The sequence below is a fragment of the Coregonus lavaretus genome (genome assembly GCF_964263955.1).
Source record: "Coregonus lavaretus genome assembly, chromosome: 17".
Taxonomy (NCBI): Eukaryota; Metazoa; Chordata; class Actinopteri; order Salmoniformes; family Salmonidae; genus Coregonus; species Coregonus lavaretus.
Window position 1 is genome coordinate 37,236,282 of NC_140004.1, and position 13,903 is coordinate 37,250,184.

Consider the following 13,903-nt stretch of genomic DNA (forward strand, 5'->3'; position numbering starts at 1 on the left):
TACCGCACGGCAAGCGGTACCGGAGTGCCAAGTCTAGGTCCAAAAGACTTCTCAACAGCTTCTATTCCCTAGCCATAAGACTCCTGAACAGCTAATCATGGCTACCCAGACTATTTGCACTGCCCCCCCACCCCCACCCCCACCCCCCACCCCATCTTTTTACGCTGCTGCTACTCTGTTAATTATTTATGCATAGTCACTTTAACTCTACCCACATGTACATATTACTTCAACTACCTCAACTAGCCGGTGCCCCCGCACATTGACTCTGCACCAGTACCCCCCCTGTATATATAGCCTCCCTACTGTTATTTTATTTTACTTCTGCTCTTTTTTTCTCAACACTTTTTTGTTGTTGTTTTATTTTACTTTTTTATAGAAAAATAAATGCACTGTTGGTTAAGGGCTGTAAGTAAGCATTTCACTGTAATGTCTGCACCTGTTGTATTCGGCGCATGTGGCCAATAAAATTGTATTTTATTTGATTTAAAATTTTATTTGATCTAGTTAAATCATAGTGTAAAAGCAGGTAAGCTGGTTCTAATCTTTTTGGCCATTTTCTGATGTTTTGTGGTGAAAAAGTGAGCGGGTCGAGCATAACATGTCAACCATGTTACCCATAGACAGGCTAGAAATGTTTTAACAATTTCAAAAATAAATTGAAGCTTCCATTCAATTGCCCCTCCCAGTTGCACACAACAAGATTTCATTCTCCGTGTCACAAGGCCTGTTTGTCAGCCTGCAAATATTGTCTCTCTGACAGTGTTGTTCCTCTAGGACAGAGACAGGTGAATAGGATAGGACAGGATAGTTTATGTGGATGGGAGTTACCTTTCTTTTTGTCTGATCTTTTGTTTTGTCCCTCAGGTGAAAGGGTCGATGTCTTACCGGTCGTCAGCTGGGATTTAAGGAGCACTAAATAAGGCAAGGAGAACACACATTAAACACACTTGCAAGCAGGCATACATTGATACTTGCCCACAAGTGTGTACACATGGTCTGTATACAACCCCCCACACATACACAGTTACAAACTGGACAGTGGAGGCTGCTGAGGGGAGGACGGCTCATAATAATGGCTGGAACGGAGCAAATGGAATGGCATCAAACACATCAAGAAACCATGTGTTTGGGGTATTTGATACCATTTCACCTATTCCGCTCCAGCCATTACCACGAGCCCGTCCTCCCCAATTTAGGTGCCACCAACCTCCTGTGATACTGGATATACATATATCTACATACACCTAAACAAACTAATTCTGCACATGCACACATACAGTTTTTTTTGCTCAACCACCCCACATGCTCACACACGATGAATAAAGCCGGGATTTAAAGATGTAGTAACTGTCTTCATTAATCTCTACAGTAAGCGTGTCAGAGAGAAGAGAGGAGAGAGTGGGAGAAAAGTTCATTATTCGACTGGCTTCATCTTTCAATAGAGGGACAACCTCGTGGGGCGTTTAAGGGAGTACCCCATGGCAGTACCTTAACGTCAGCCATATCCACTTCCTCCATCATCCCTCCCCCGCTCCTTCTCCCCCTCCACCCCCTCCCTCCACCCTCCTCCCCCAACTGTGGGCTATTTATAGAATCAAAGAGCCAATTAAAACACAGCAGCACTGATGAGAGGGCCAGCAGACTGAGATAAACTGTTGCTCGCTCTCGAACAACCAACAGTCTTTATTAAGCCATCCTCTGTTTCAAAGAACGATCAAGAGGAACAAGCTGTGCTTACAAAAGGTCTGGAGTTACCTTCCTTGAACACTCTTGAGCTACGGATCAAAAACCGACATCACTTGCCTTGGTCAAGGCAGTGTTTTCAAACTGCAGTCCATCGAAGGTCTGGAGAAATAGACTAGTAGCCTCTGTTCTGGGTTGGACCCTGGCCGTGACCCCACTCTCCCTAGGTGTCTCATTTCCGATTCACACATGCGTGAAATAGGACAAATATAAGCACCCACCAAATTATTATTCATGATTTATTATCTGTCGTTGTCTGGACACTCGGGGAAGCAGCAAAGCTCTCTACATGGACCCTATGTATAAAGGTGAGATTCACACATTTAACATGTTTTTGGTGCGATCATGAATACAATACAAGAAATGTGCATTTTTGCAGCGCAGATAATGGGTTTGATAGGGCTCTAGGTATTTCCCTCATCAACACAACAAGTTATTCTCTGTGTTTTCAGCCACAGGTGGTGCCTTGCACCAGAACCCCCTCCAGCCATGAGCTAAGCCCTCCCTATCGTAGGCATCCTGGGTAGGATGACGGCCGTGTGCCCCGCTGGGGTGGGCCCTGGTGTGGCTACGGTGGGTGGCTCCAGGGGGTCTGGAGCTGGGTTTACGACTGGGAGTACAGGGAGTCAGGACAAGAGATACGCACGCTGGAGCCGCCTGGACAGCTCGGACATCAATACAGATGACGAGGGGGTCCCTGGCCACCGCCTCACCCCCCTGGAAAGGCTCAACCTGGACATGTGCCAGGACGACAGGTAGGGCCAGGATGACAGGTAGGAGCAGGATGACAGGTAGGAGCAGGATGACAGGTAGGGCCAGGATGACAGGTAGGACCAGGATGACAGGTAGGGCCAGGATGACAGGTAGGGCCAGGATGACAGGTAGGGCCAGGACAACAGGTAGGACCAGGATGACAGGTAGGAGCAGGATGACAGGTAGGAGCAGGATGACAGGAAGGACCAGGATGACAGGTAGGGCCAGGATGACAGGTAGGGCCAGGATGACAGGTAGGGCCAGGACGACAGGTAGGGCCAGGATGACAGGTAGGGCCAGGATGACAGGTAGGGCCAGGATGACAGGTAGGGCTAGGATGACAGGTAGGGCCAGGATGACAGGTAGGGCTAGGATGACAGGTAGGACCAGGACGCTCATGAAAGAAGATTCATTTTCACATGTATTGTTTTTCTGGATCATTTGATAGTGCTGTTTATTATATTACCAGGGTGGTCCGTGAGCTCACATTGGGCCGGCGTATCGGCTTCTACAAGGTCCGTGGGGAGATCGGCTGTGGAAATTTTTCCCATGTCAAACTGGGGATCCACGCCCTCACAAAAGGTAAGGAAGCCACCTGCCAGGCAGCAAACACATGAACTGATATTTAACATTACACACAGCCCTGCTGTACTGCAGATGCTCACCAAAACTTTGAATCTTTGAATTATGCATTCATAGACCAGAAGAAAGTGAAAAGATATGTAGGCCTGGCCAATCTTCACTAAATATGCTAGCTTGAGTTTAATATTTCTTGGAAAACCACAGATCCTCTGCTCCAGCAAAATCTCAAAGCGCAATGATGACTGACAAGCTGTTTTCATCAATGAACTAATAATACATTTCCTTAGATAGCTGTTTGCTATTGAGCCAGTGGTTTGCCACTGGGCACAGATGTCATTTCAACATCTACTTTTGATTTAATTTTGGTTGAGTTGTCAACTAACGTGTATTCATTGTGAAATCAACAAAATAAATCACCTGATATACAGTGGGGAAAAAAAGTATTTAGTCAGCCACCAATTGTGCAAGTTCTCCCACTTAAAAAGATGAGAGAGGCCTGTAATTTTCATCATAGGTACACGTCAACTATGACAGACAAATTGAGAAAAAAAATCTCAATTTGTAGGATTTTTTATGAATTTATTTGCAAATTATGGTGGAAAATAAGTATTTGGTCACCTACAAACAAGCAAGATTTCTGGCTCTCACAGACCTGTAACTTCTTCTTTAAGAGGCTCCTCTGTCCTCCACTCATTACCTGTATTAATGGCACCTGTTTGAACTTGTTATCAGTATAAAAGACACCTGTCCACAGCCTCAAACAGTCACACTCCAAACTCCACTATGGCCAAGACCAAAGAGCTGTCAAAGGACACCAGAAACAAAATTGTAGACCTGCACCAGGCTGGGAAGACTGAATCTGCAATAGGTAAGCAGCTTGGTTTGAAGAAATCAACTGTGGGAGCAATTATTAGGAAATGGAAGACATACAAGACCACTGATAATCTCCCTCGATCTGGGGCTCCACGCAAGATCTCACCCCGTGGGGTCAAAATGATCACAAGAACGGTGAGCAAAAATCCCAGAGGGGGACCTAGTGAATGACCTGCAGAGAGCTGGGACCAAAGTAACAAAGCCTACCATCAGTAACACACTACGCCGCCAGGGACTCAAATCCTGCAGTGCCAGACGTGTCCACCTGCTTAAGCCAGTACATGTCCAGGCCCATCTGAAGTTTGCTAGAGTGCATTTGGATGATCCAGAAGAGGATTGGGAGAATGTCATATGGTCAGCTGAAACCGAAATATAACTTTTTGGTAAAAACTCAACTCGTCGTGTTTGGAGGACAAAGAATGGTGAGTTGCATCCAAAGAACACCATACCTACTGTGAAGCATGGGGGTGGAAACATCATGCTTTGGGGCTGTTTTTCTGCAAAGGGACCAGGACGACTGATCCGTGTAAAGGAAAGAATGAATGGGGCCATGTATCGTGAGATTTTGAGTGAAAACCTCCTTCCATCAGCAAGGGCATTGAAGATGAAACGTGGCTGGGTCTTTCAGCATGACAATGATCCCAAACACACCACCCGGGCAACGAAGGAGTGGCTTCGTAAGAAGCATTTCAAGGTCCTAGAGTGGCCTAGCCAGTCTCCAGATCTCAACCCCATAGAAAATCTTTGGAGGGAGTTGAAAGTCTGTGTTGCCCAGCGACAGCCCCAAAACATCACTGCTCTAGAGGAGATCTGCATGGAGGAATGGGCCAAAATACCACCAACAGTGTGTGAAAACCTTGTGAAGACTTACAGAAAACGTTTGACCTGTGTCATTGCCAACAAAGGGTATACAACAAAGTATTGAGAAACTTTTGTTATTGACCAAATACTTATTTTCCACCATAATTTGCAAATAAATTCATTAAAAATCCTACAATGTGATTTTCTCTATTTTTATTTCTCATTTTGTCTGTCATAGTTGACGTGTACCTATTATGAAAATTACAGGCCTCTCTCATCTTTTTAAGTGGGCGAACTTGCACAATTGGTGGCTGACTAAATACTTTTTTCCCCCACTGTAGGTTAAAAGGTAAAAAATACTAAATTCCCTTACGTTGACGACTTTTTGGAAATACAATCAGTTTTCCTCATTGATTCTATGTCATAACATTTTTTTTTTCTTCTTATGACGTGGAAACAATGTTGATTCAACCAGTTTTTGACCCAGTGGGTTGGGCATGTAGTCTGAATCAGCCACAGAAAGACAGCCTGTCTGACTGATGCCCTTGAAAAGATGGATTGATTAGAGATCTCGTGTTTCCCTAGCGACGGATGGAATTTCTGCATGCTTCATCAAAGACTGAAGTGTGTGTGTGTGTGTGTGTGGTATCACTTGCTTAGTCCTACAAAGCAAAAGGAGCCCCGGGGCATTAAAGGCTGTCACTGAAAGCTGTGTCAGAGCAGAAAGAGAGACTAATACCAGTCTTAATGAATAATGCATGTGAAAATACAATGACATATCTCAGCACCATCTCACCACTTAAGGACTTTTCCATACTCTATTATGGGGTCTTTGTTTATTAGTTCTATGAATATTAAGCATATGGGTGCTATGGGTAGAGGTTGCCCTTAAGAACAGATCTAGGCTCAGCTTATCCTTCCCAAAGCCAAACCATAACCAACTTCACCCATCTCCTAAATGGGTTGAATTGGAGGTTTTCATGTTACTTTTCTTGCGTTGAAGATCTATCTACAACCTACACAGTATTGTGTAGCTAGGTTATGTCTGGTCATAATTTCCGTTTGGTCATTTCTGCTCTCATCATCAATAGAATAAGACTTTCCAAGAAAGTAATGTTCTTGTTGAAATGGGAGTTATACTTAGAATTGACTGTTTTAGAATAGGCTATAATCGAGAAGATGGGTTTCCATGAAAAAAGCAAGTCCTCTAACAAATTAGAATGTCGCCTCAGTCAGAGAAAATGTGAAAATGAATTGCCTCAGAGAAAGTGTTCATTGTTCCCCTCTGATCAGGGACTGATTTAGACCTGGGACACCAGGTGTGTGCCATTAAATATCAGGTAGAACAAAAAACTGTCAGGCTCTGGACCTCGTAGGGTAGGAGTTGAATACCACTGGGATACACAATCACTTACAATACAGCACTCTACATCTAACAGTTCGCAGATTTGTGTAAGCTACATTCTGGGATTTGGTCTAGTCATAGGCTTTGGCTGCTGCTCTGGTGTGCCCCCAGAGGATGGGTGGAGAACACAGGAGGTTGGTGGCACCTTAATTGGGGAGGACGGGCTCATTGTAATGGGTGGAGCGGAATAGTATCAAAATGGAATGGTATCAAATACATCAAACACATGGACTATGGAATGAGCTGAACCCCAGACATCAGATAGATGTCTTTGAGGTTTTCAATGGTCAGCCGTTCCACATAGTTAAAGTCAGCGTTATTCAGCTCCTCCAGTGGTCTCCATATAAACATGTTCCTCATCTCAGGACTCACATCAACAACGTTGACTAGCTCATAACTCCTCCTCCTCCTCTAGCTCCTCCTGCTGGTTCTCCTGATTCCTTCAGTAAAGGAAGCCAGTACCAAGAGCAATGCTGATGGCAAATTCAACAGGGACAACCAGGCTACTTCGACCAGAGAAAAGTCTGCAGATACTCGCCATTGGATAGGCTTGCTGCTAGCTATGTTATTAATCAGGATCTGAACGTTTCCCAGGATATTGAACAACATTCCACAACAACTGATGTTGAATATAAACATGCCATTACCATAGTGACAGAATGAAACAGAAGTTTGGAAAGTTTCAGTCACTTATTATGACATCATAATTGAGCAAGCCACCTAGCGCTGTGTTTATTCATGTTTGACTTGGAATGTTATAGAATTAGAATGGACATGTTTCATTGGCCACATAGAATATGAAGTGTGTGTTAACATCCACAAAATATTGCACCGTTCTTTCTATAGAGAATAAAACACCAAAAGCTAAAAAAGGAATATCTCTTTATTTTAGCCTAACTCCTTCTCTCAACGCCTGCCTTTTGTTTCTACATTCTATGTTGACCTCAGGTATATTACAAAGACTTAACGCTGACCCCGGCGAGAGTAGCTGCTGCATCAGCAACAGATCATGGGAATAAACAAATGAACATGTCCCTCTGTCCTCCCTCAGAGAAGGTGGCCATTAAGATCCTGGATAAGACCAAGCTGGACCAGAAGACCCAGAGGTTACTGTCCAGAGAGATATCCAGCATGGAGAGACTGCAACACCCCAACATCATACGCCTTTATGAGGTGGGTGACACACACACACACACACACACACACACACACACACACACACACACACACACACACACACACACACACACACACACACACACACACAGCCTCCCAGTCCTTGTTAAACACCTATTAATGATAAGGAATGAGTTACACAAAGCGTGGTCAGAAACTAAGCTAAGGTCATCAGTGCAGTGCACTTAAACAGAGTAGTGCAATTTAACAAGTAGTGTAATTAAACAAAGTAGTGCACTTAAACAAGTAGTGTAATTAAACAGAGTAGTGTAATTAAACAGAGTAGTGCACTTAAACAGAGTAGTGTAATTAAACAGAGTAGTGCATTTAAACAGAGTAGTGTAATTAAACAAGTAGTGTAATTAAACAGAGTAGTGTAATTAAACAGATTAGTGTATTTAAACAGAGTAGTGTAATTAAACAGAGTAGTGCAATTAAACAAGTAGTGTAATTAAACAGAGTAGTGTAATTAAACAGAGTAGTGTAATTTAACAGAGTAGTGTAATTAAACAGAGTAGTGCATTTAAACAGAGTAGTGTAATTAAACAAGTAGTGTAATTAAACAGAGTAGTGTAATTAAACAGAGTAGTGCACTTAAACAGAGTAGTGCAATTAAACAGAGTAGTGTAATTAAACAGAGTAGTGCACTTAAACAGAGTAGTGTAATTAAACAGAGTAGTGCATTTAAACAGAGTAGTGTAATTAAACAAGTAGTGTAATTAAACAGAGTAGTGTAATTAAACAGATTAGTGTATTTAAACAGAGTAGTGTAATTAAACAGAGTAGTGCAATTAAACAAGTAGTGTAATTAAACAGAGTAGTGTAATTAAACAGAGTAGTGTAATTTAACAGAGTAGTGTAATTAAACAGAGTAGTGCAGTTAAAAAAGTAGTGTAATTAAACAGAGTAGTGTAATTAAACAGAGTAGTGCACTTAAACAGAGTAGTGCAATTAAACAGAGTAGTGTAATTAAACAGAGTAGTGCACTTAAACAGAGTAGTGTAATTAAACAGAGTAGTGTAATTAAACAGAGTAGTGCAGTTAAACAAGTAGTGTAATTAAACAGAGTAGTGTAATTAAACAGAGTAGTGCACTTAAACAGAGTAGTGTAATTAAACAGAGTAGTGCAATTAAACAGAGTAGTGCACTTAAACAGAGTAGTGCAATTAAACAAGTAGTGCAATTAAACAGAGTAGTGTAATTAAACAGAGTAGTGAAATTAAACAGAGTAGTGTAATTAAACAGAGTAGTGTAATTAAACAGAGTAGTGCATTTAAACAAGTAGTGTAATTAAACAGAGTAGTGTAATTAAACAGTGTAGTGCACTTAAACAAGTAGTGTAATTAAACAGAGTAGTGTAATTAAACAGAGTAGTGTAATTAAACAGAGTAGTGCACTTAAACAGAGTAGTGTAATTAAACAGAGTAGTGCAATTAAACAAGTAGTGTAATTAAACAGAGTAGTGTAATTAAACAGAGTAGTGTAATTAAACAGAGTAGTGCAATTAAACAAGTAGTGTAATTAAACAGAGTAGTGTAATTAAACAGAGTAGTGTAATTAAACAGAGTAGTGTAATTAAACAGAGTACTGTAATTAAACAGAGTAGTGCAATTAAACAAGTAGTGTAATTAAACAGAGTAGTGCAATTAAACAAGTAGTGTAATTAAACAGAGTAGTGTAATTAAACAGAGTAGTGAAATTAAACAGAGTAGTGTAATTAAACAGAGTAGTGTAATTAAACAGAGTAGTGCATTTAAACAGAGTAGTGTAATTAAACAGAGTAGTGTAATTAAACAGAGTAGTGCACTTAAACAGAGTAGTGTAATTAAACAGAATAGTGCACTTAAACAGAGTAGTGTAATTAAACAGATTAGTGTAATTAAACAGAGTAGTGCACTTAAACAGAGTAGTGTAATTAATCAGAGTAGTGTAATTATCAGTAGATGACTTGACCATCCTCTCTGTTTCTTCCTGGTGGGTTACAGGTGGTGGAGACATTGTCACGGTTACACCTGGTGATGGAATATGCAGGCGGAGGAGAGCTCTACACAAAGATCAGCACGGAGGGGAAACTGTCCGACATCGACAGCAAGATCGTCTTCTCTCAGATCCTCTCGGCTGTCAAACACATGGTATTGTCCTGGCCAGGGCTGCAGTCCTGCTCGCATACACTTTAATAAGCTTATTGTGTGTCCATACTGTTTGTGTTTGAGTCAGTACTCTCACAAGGCTTGCTGACCTCATTTGCTTTCTTTGAGACTTTTGTAATTGTTTCCAAAATAAATATTATGCTGGGGTCATAGGCTCAATTCAGACTCCACATCCGCAAAAGAAACATTGTATTTTTTATGTGGTGCAACATTTAATGCAGTGGAGGCTGCTGAGGGGAGAATGGCTCATGATAACGGCTGGAACGGCGCAAATAGAATGGCATCAAACAGCAAGAAACCATGTGTTTGACGTATTTGATACCATTCCACTGATTCCGCTCCAGTCATTGCCACGAGCCCGTTCTCCCCAATTAAGGTGCCACCAACCTCCTGTGATTGAATGTCATTTAAAGAGTCTGCGATGTCTTTACAGTATATACCGGTGTATTAACCAGATACATCTTGACCTTCCCCACAGCATGACAACAGCATCATCCACCGTGACCTGAAGGCAGAGAATGTCTTCTACACCTGCAGCACCTGCGTCAAGGTGGGAGACTTCGGCTTCAGCACGCTGAGCCGCCGCGACGAGACCCTCAACACCTTCTGCGGCTCCCCACCCTACGCCGCGCCAGAGCTCTTCCGGGACGAACACTACCTGGGCGTCTTCGTAGACATCTGGGCCCTGGGCGTCATGCTATTCTTCATGGTGACAGGAACCATGCCCTTCAGGGCGGACACTGTGGCCAAGTTGAAGCGCTGCATCCTGGAGGGGGCCTATGTGCTGCCCTCCTGGGTACTGGAGCCCTGCCAGAGGCTGATCAGAGGCATCCTCCAGCCCCAGCCCTCAGATCGCTGCAGTGTAGAGCAGATGATGGGCTGTGAGTGGCTGTTGCCTGTAGACTTCCCCCTGGCCATGGAGCCCTTTAAACTGGACCCGTCCTATCTGGCCGAGAGCACGCCTTCAGAGTTGGAGGAGGACGAGGCGGAGGTGAGGGGGGCACTGGAGACACTAGGGATCACCACAGAGCATATCTTGAATAATCAGGGGAAGGACTGTAGGAGTTCTATAACAGGTGTTTATAGGATTCTGTTGCACCGTGCACACAAGAGGAGGGCAGTGGATAGCATGCCTGTCGTTACACATGTGGTCGGGGCCAGCGTGAGTAAAAAGGACCGGCTAAAGGCATACCGCAGCTTACGGCACACCTCCAAGCTCTGTGTGATTCTGTGACGAAAAGCCTTATCTCCTATAGTGGAACTTTATTGTATTTTTTTTCAATCCATGAGAATGTTTGTGACTGTGAATGAGGAATGAGATGGTGAATTTTAAATCAGCTTGATTTCTGTCTTGAATGTTGATCGGAAAAATGTTCATTGCAGATACACTAAGAAAGACAAAGAAATTCCTAAAGTTGGGATTCAAGTGAGTATTTGTCTCTGTGAGAATATACTTTAGCCTGGGTGCCAGTCTTTCTCTAATTTATCTTACCAGAAAAGGCAAACATGTAACATATGGTTATCCAGCAGACACTTTTCTCCAAAGGAACGTGGGCGATTCCAGCATTATGGTCTTAACATTTGCACACAAAATCACAGTTTAATGTCTCACAGAATGGACAAACAAAATATAAATACAACTTTTGATGCGTGTGTCTATAGCACCCACCAGGGTGAGTGTATTCCTAAAAAAGTGGACTTCTAAATATTAGCATGTTGGAGAAATAAGAAGCGGCGAAATTGTAGTTTATCCAGAGCCAAATGTGGCCGGATGTAATGGCTGAAAACCCTACATATGGAGATGGATTTTCGAGAGCTAAGTCTTATTGTGATTTGATTGACGAACAGCAAGCTTGTCTAGTTTATAAATGGTGTCGAACTGACTGAATAAAGTCGATCTCATATATCCTTGCCATTCATAAATCATACAACGTAGTTTATTGTCCATGGTATGGATGTGACAACGACGTCAATTCAACATTTATTCCATGTTAGTTCAACAACATCTCATTGAAATTATGTGGAAATAACATTGATTATTTTTACCCCCTTTTTCGATCTTGTCTCATCGCTGCAACTCCCCAACGGGCTCAGGAGGCAAAGGTTGAGTCATGCATCCTCCGAAACACGACCCGCCTAACCGCGCTCCTTAACACCCATTGTGCTCCGCCCTATGGGACTGCCAATCACAGCCGGTTGTGATACAGCCCGGGATCGAACACAGGTCTGTAGTGACGCCTCTAGCACTGCGATGCAGTGCCATAGACCTCTGCGCCACTCGGGAGGCCCGAAACAACGTTGATTCAACCAGTATGTGCCCAGTGGTAAGTGTCTTGGGGAGATTAAACACATTAGCAACAGTCTGTGAGTTTGTAAATCTTAGGTCAAAACATGGATAGCCATTTCGAAGGAAAGGCTTGGCTGAGCATAAAAACGATAATTTTGAAAAGATTGTCATTTCCATTATTACTTCAGAGAGGAAAAATGACCGTTATGGATGTTACAGAGTCTGAAGTAGACATTCAAATCTTAATGATTTCTTGATCAAAATCTATCATAACACATTTTTTATCATTTGGAATGTTTTTAAAATGTCAGCAGAAGGCATAGTACATTAGGATTGCATAATTACAGGTAGCCTGAATAGTATAGGCAGCACCACACCCAAAAATGAATTTTAAACAAATATATACACTACCATTCAAAAGTTTGGGGTCACTTAGAAATGTCCTTGTTTTCCATGAAAAAATACATGAAATGAGTTAGAATAGGAAATATAGCAAAATGCATAGGAAATGTAGTCAATGACAAGGTTAGAAATAATTATTTTTAATATAAATCATAATTGTGTCTTTCAAACTTTGCTTTCGTCAAAGAATCCTCCATTTGCAGCAATTACTGTCTTGCAGACCTTTGGCATTCTAGTTGTCAATTTGTTTAGGTAATCTGAAGAGATTTTACCCCATGCTTCCTGAAGCACCTCCCACAAGTTGGATTGGCTTGATGGGCGCTTCTTACGTACCATACGGTCAAGCTGCTCCCAGCAGCTCAATAGTGTTGAGATCCGGTGACTGTGCTGGGCACTCCATTATAGACAGAATGCCAGCTGAATGCTTCTTCCCTAAATAGTTATTGCATAGTTTGGAGCTGTGCTTTGGGTCGTTGTCCTGTTGTAGGAGGAAATTGGCTCCAATCAAGCGCCGTCCACAGGGTATGGCATAGCATTGCAAAATGGAGTGATAGCCTTCCCTCTTCAAGATCCCTTTTACCCTGTACAAATCTCCCACTTTACCACCACCAAAGCACCCCCAGACCATCACATTGCCTCCACCATGCTTGACAGATTGCTTCAAGCACTCCTCCATTATCTTTTCATTTGGTCTGCGTCTCACAAATGTTCTTCTTTGTGATCTGAACACCTCAAACTTCGATTTGTCTGTCCATAACACTTTTTTTCCAATCTGTCCATAACACTTTTTCTTTTCTTTTAATTGGCCAGTCTGAGATATGGCTTTTTCTTTGCAACTCTGCCTAGAAGGTCAGCATCCCGGAGTCGCGTCTTCACTGTTGACGTTGAGACTGGTGTTTTGCGGGTACTATTTAATGAAGCTGCTAGTTGAGGACCTGTGAGGCGTCTGTTTCTCAAACTAGACACTCTAATGTATTTGTCCTCTTGCTCAGTTGTGCACTGGGGCCTCCCACTCCTCTTTCTATTCTGGTTAGAGCCAGTTTGCGCTGTTCTGTGAAGGAAGTAGTACACAGCGTTGTACAAGATCTTCAGTTTCTTGGCAATTTCTAATTTCTCAGAACAAGAATAGACTGCCGAGTTTCAGAAGAAAGTTATTTGTTTCTGGCCATTTTGAGCCTGTAATCAAACCCACAATTGCTGATGCTCCAGATACTCAACTAGTCTCAAGAAGGCCAGTTTTATTGCTTCTTTAATCAGCACAACAGTTTTCAGCTGTGCTAACATAATTGCAAAAGGGTTTTCTAATGATCAATTAGCCTTTTAAAATTATAAACTTGGATTAGCAAACACAACGTGCCATTGGAACACAGGACTGATGGTTGCTGATAATGGGCCTCTGTACGCCTATGTAGATATTCCATTAAAAACCAGCTACAATAGCCATTTACAACATTAACAATGTCTACACTGTATTTCTGATCAATTTGATGTTATTTTAATGGACAAAAACATGGCTTTTCTTTAGAAAACAAGGACATTTCTAAGTGACCCTAAACTTTTGAATGGTAGTGTATATATATATATATATATATATATATATATATATATATATATATATATATATATATATATATATGTGTGTGTGTGTGTGTGTGTGTGTATATATATCAAAAGTAACCTTTACCAGTTGAATGTAGAACATTTTTGTGTAATATTGTAACACAATAT

The 13,903-nt window shown here is 42.0% G+C and overlaps 1 protein-coding gene across 1 annotated transcript; it reads left to right on the forward strand.

The window, feature by feature from the left end:
• Positions 1-2,274: 2,274 nt before the first annotated feature.
• LOC311144246 (serine/threonine-protein kinase NIM1-like) lies at positions 2,275-10,720 on the forward strand (the record flags this gene model as incomplete). Its single annotated transcript, XM_084180255.1, has 5 exons — positions 2,275-2,501; positions 2,969-3,081; positions 7,212-7,333; positions 9,322-9,468; positions 9,965-10,720. The coding sequence occupies 5 exons, from the start codon at positions 2,275-2,277 to the stop codon at positions 10,718-10,720; spliced, it is 1,365 nt and encodes a 454-aa protein (XP_084036381.1).
• Between the last annotated feature and the right edge of the window lie 3,183 nt (positions 10,721-13,903).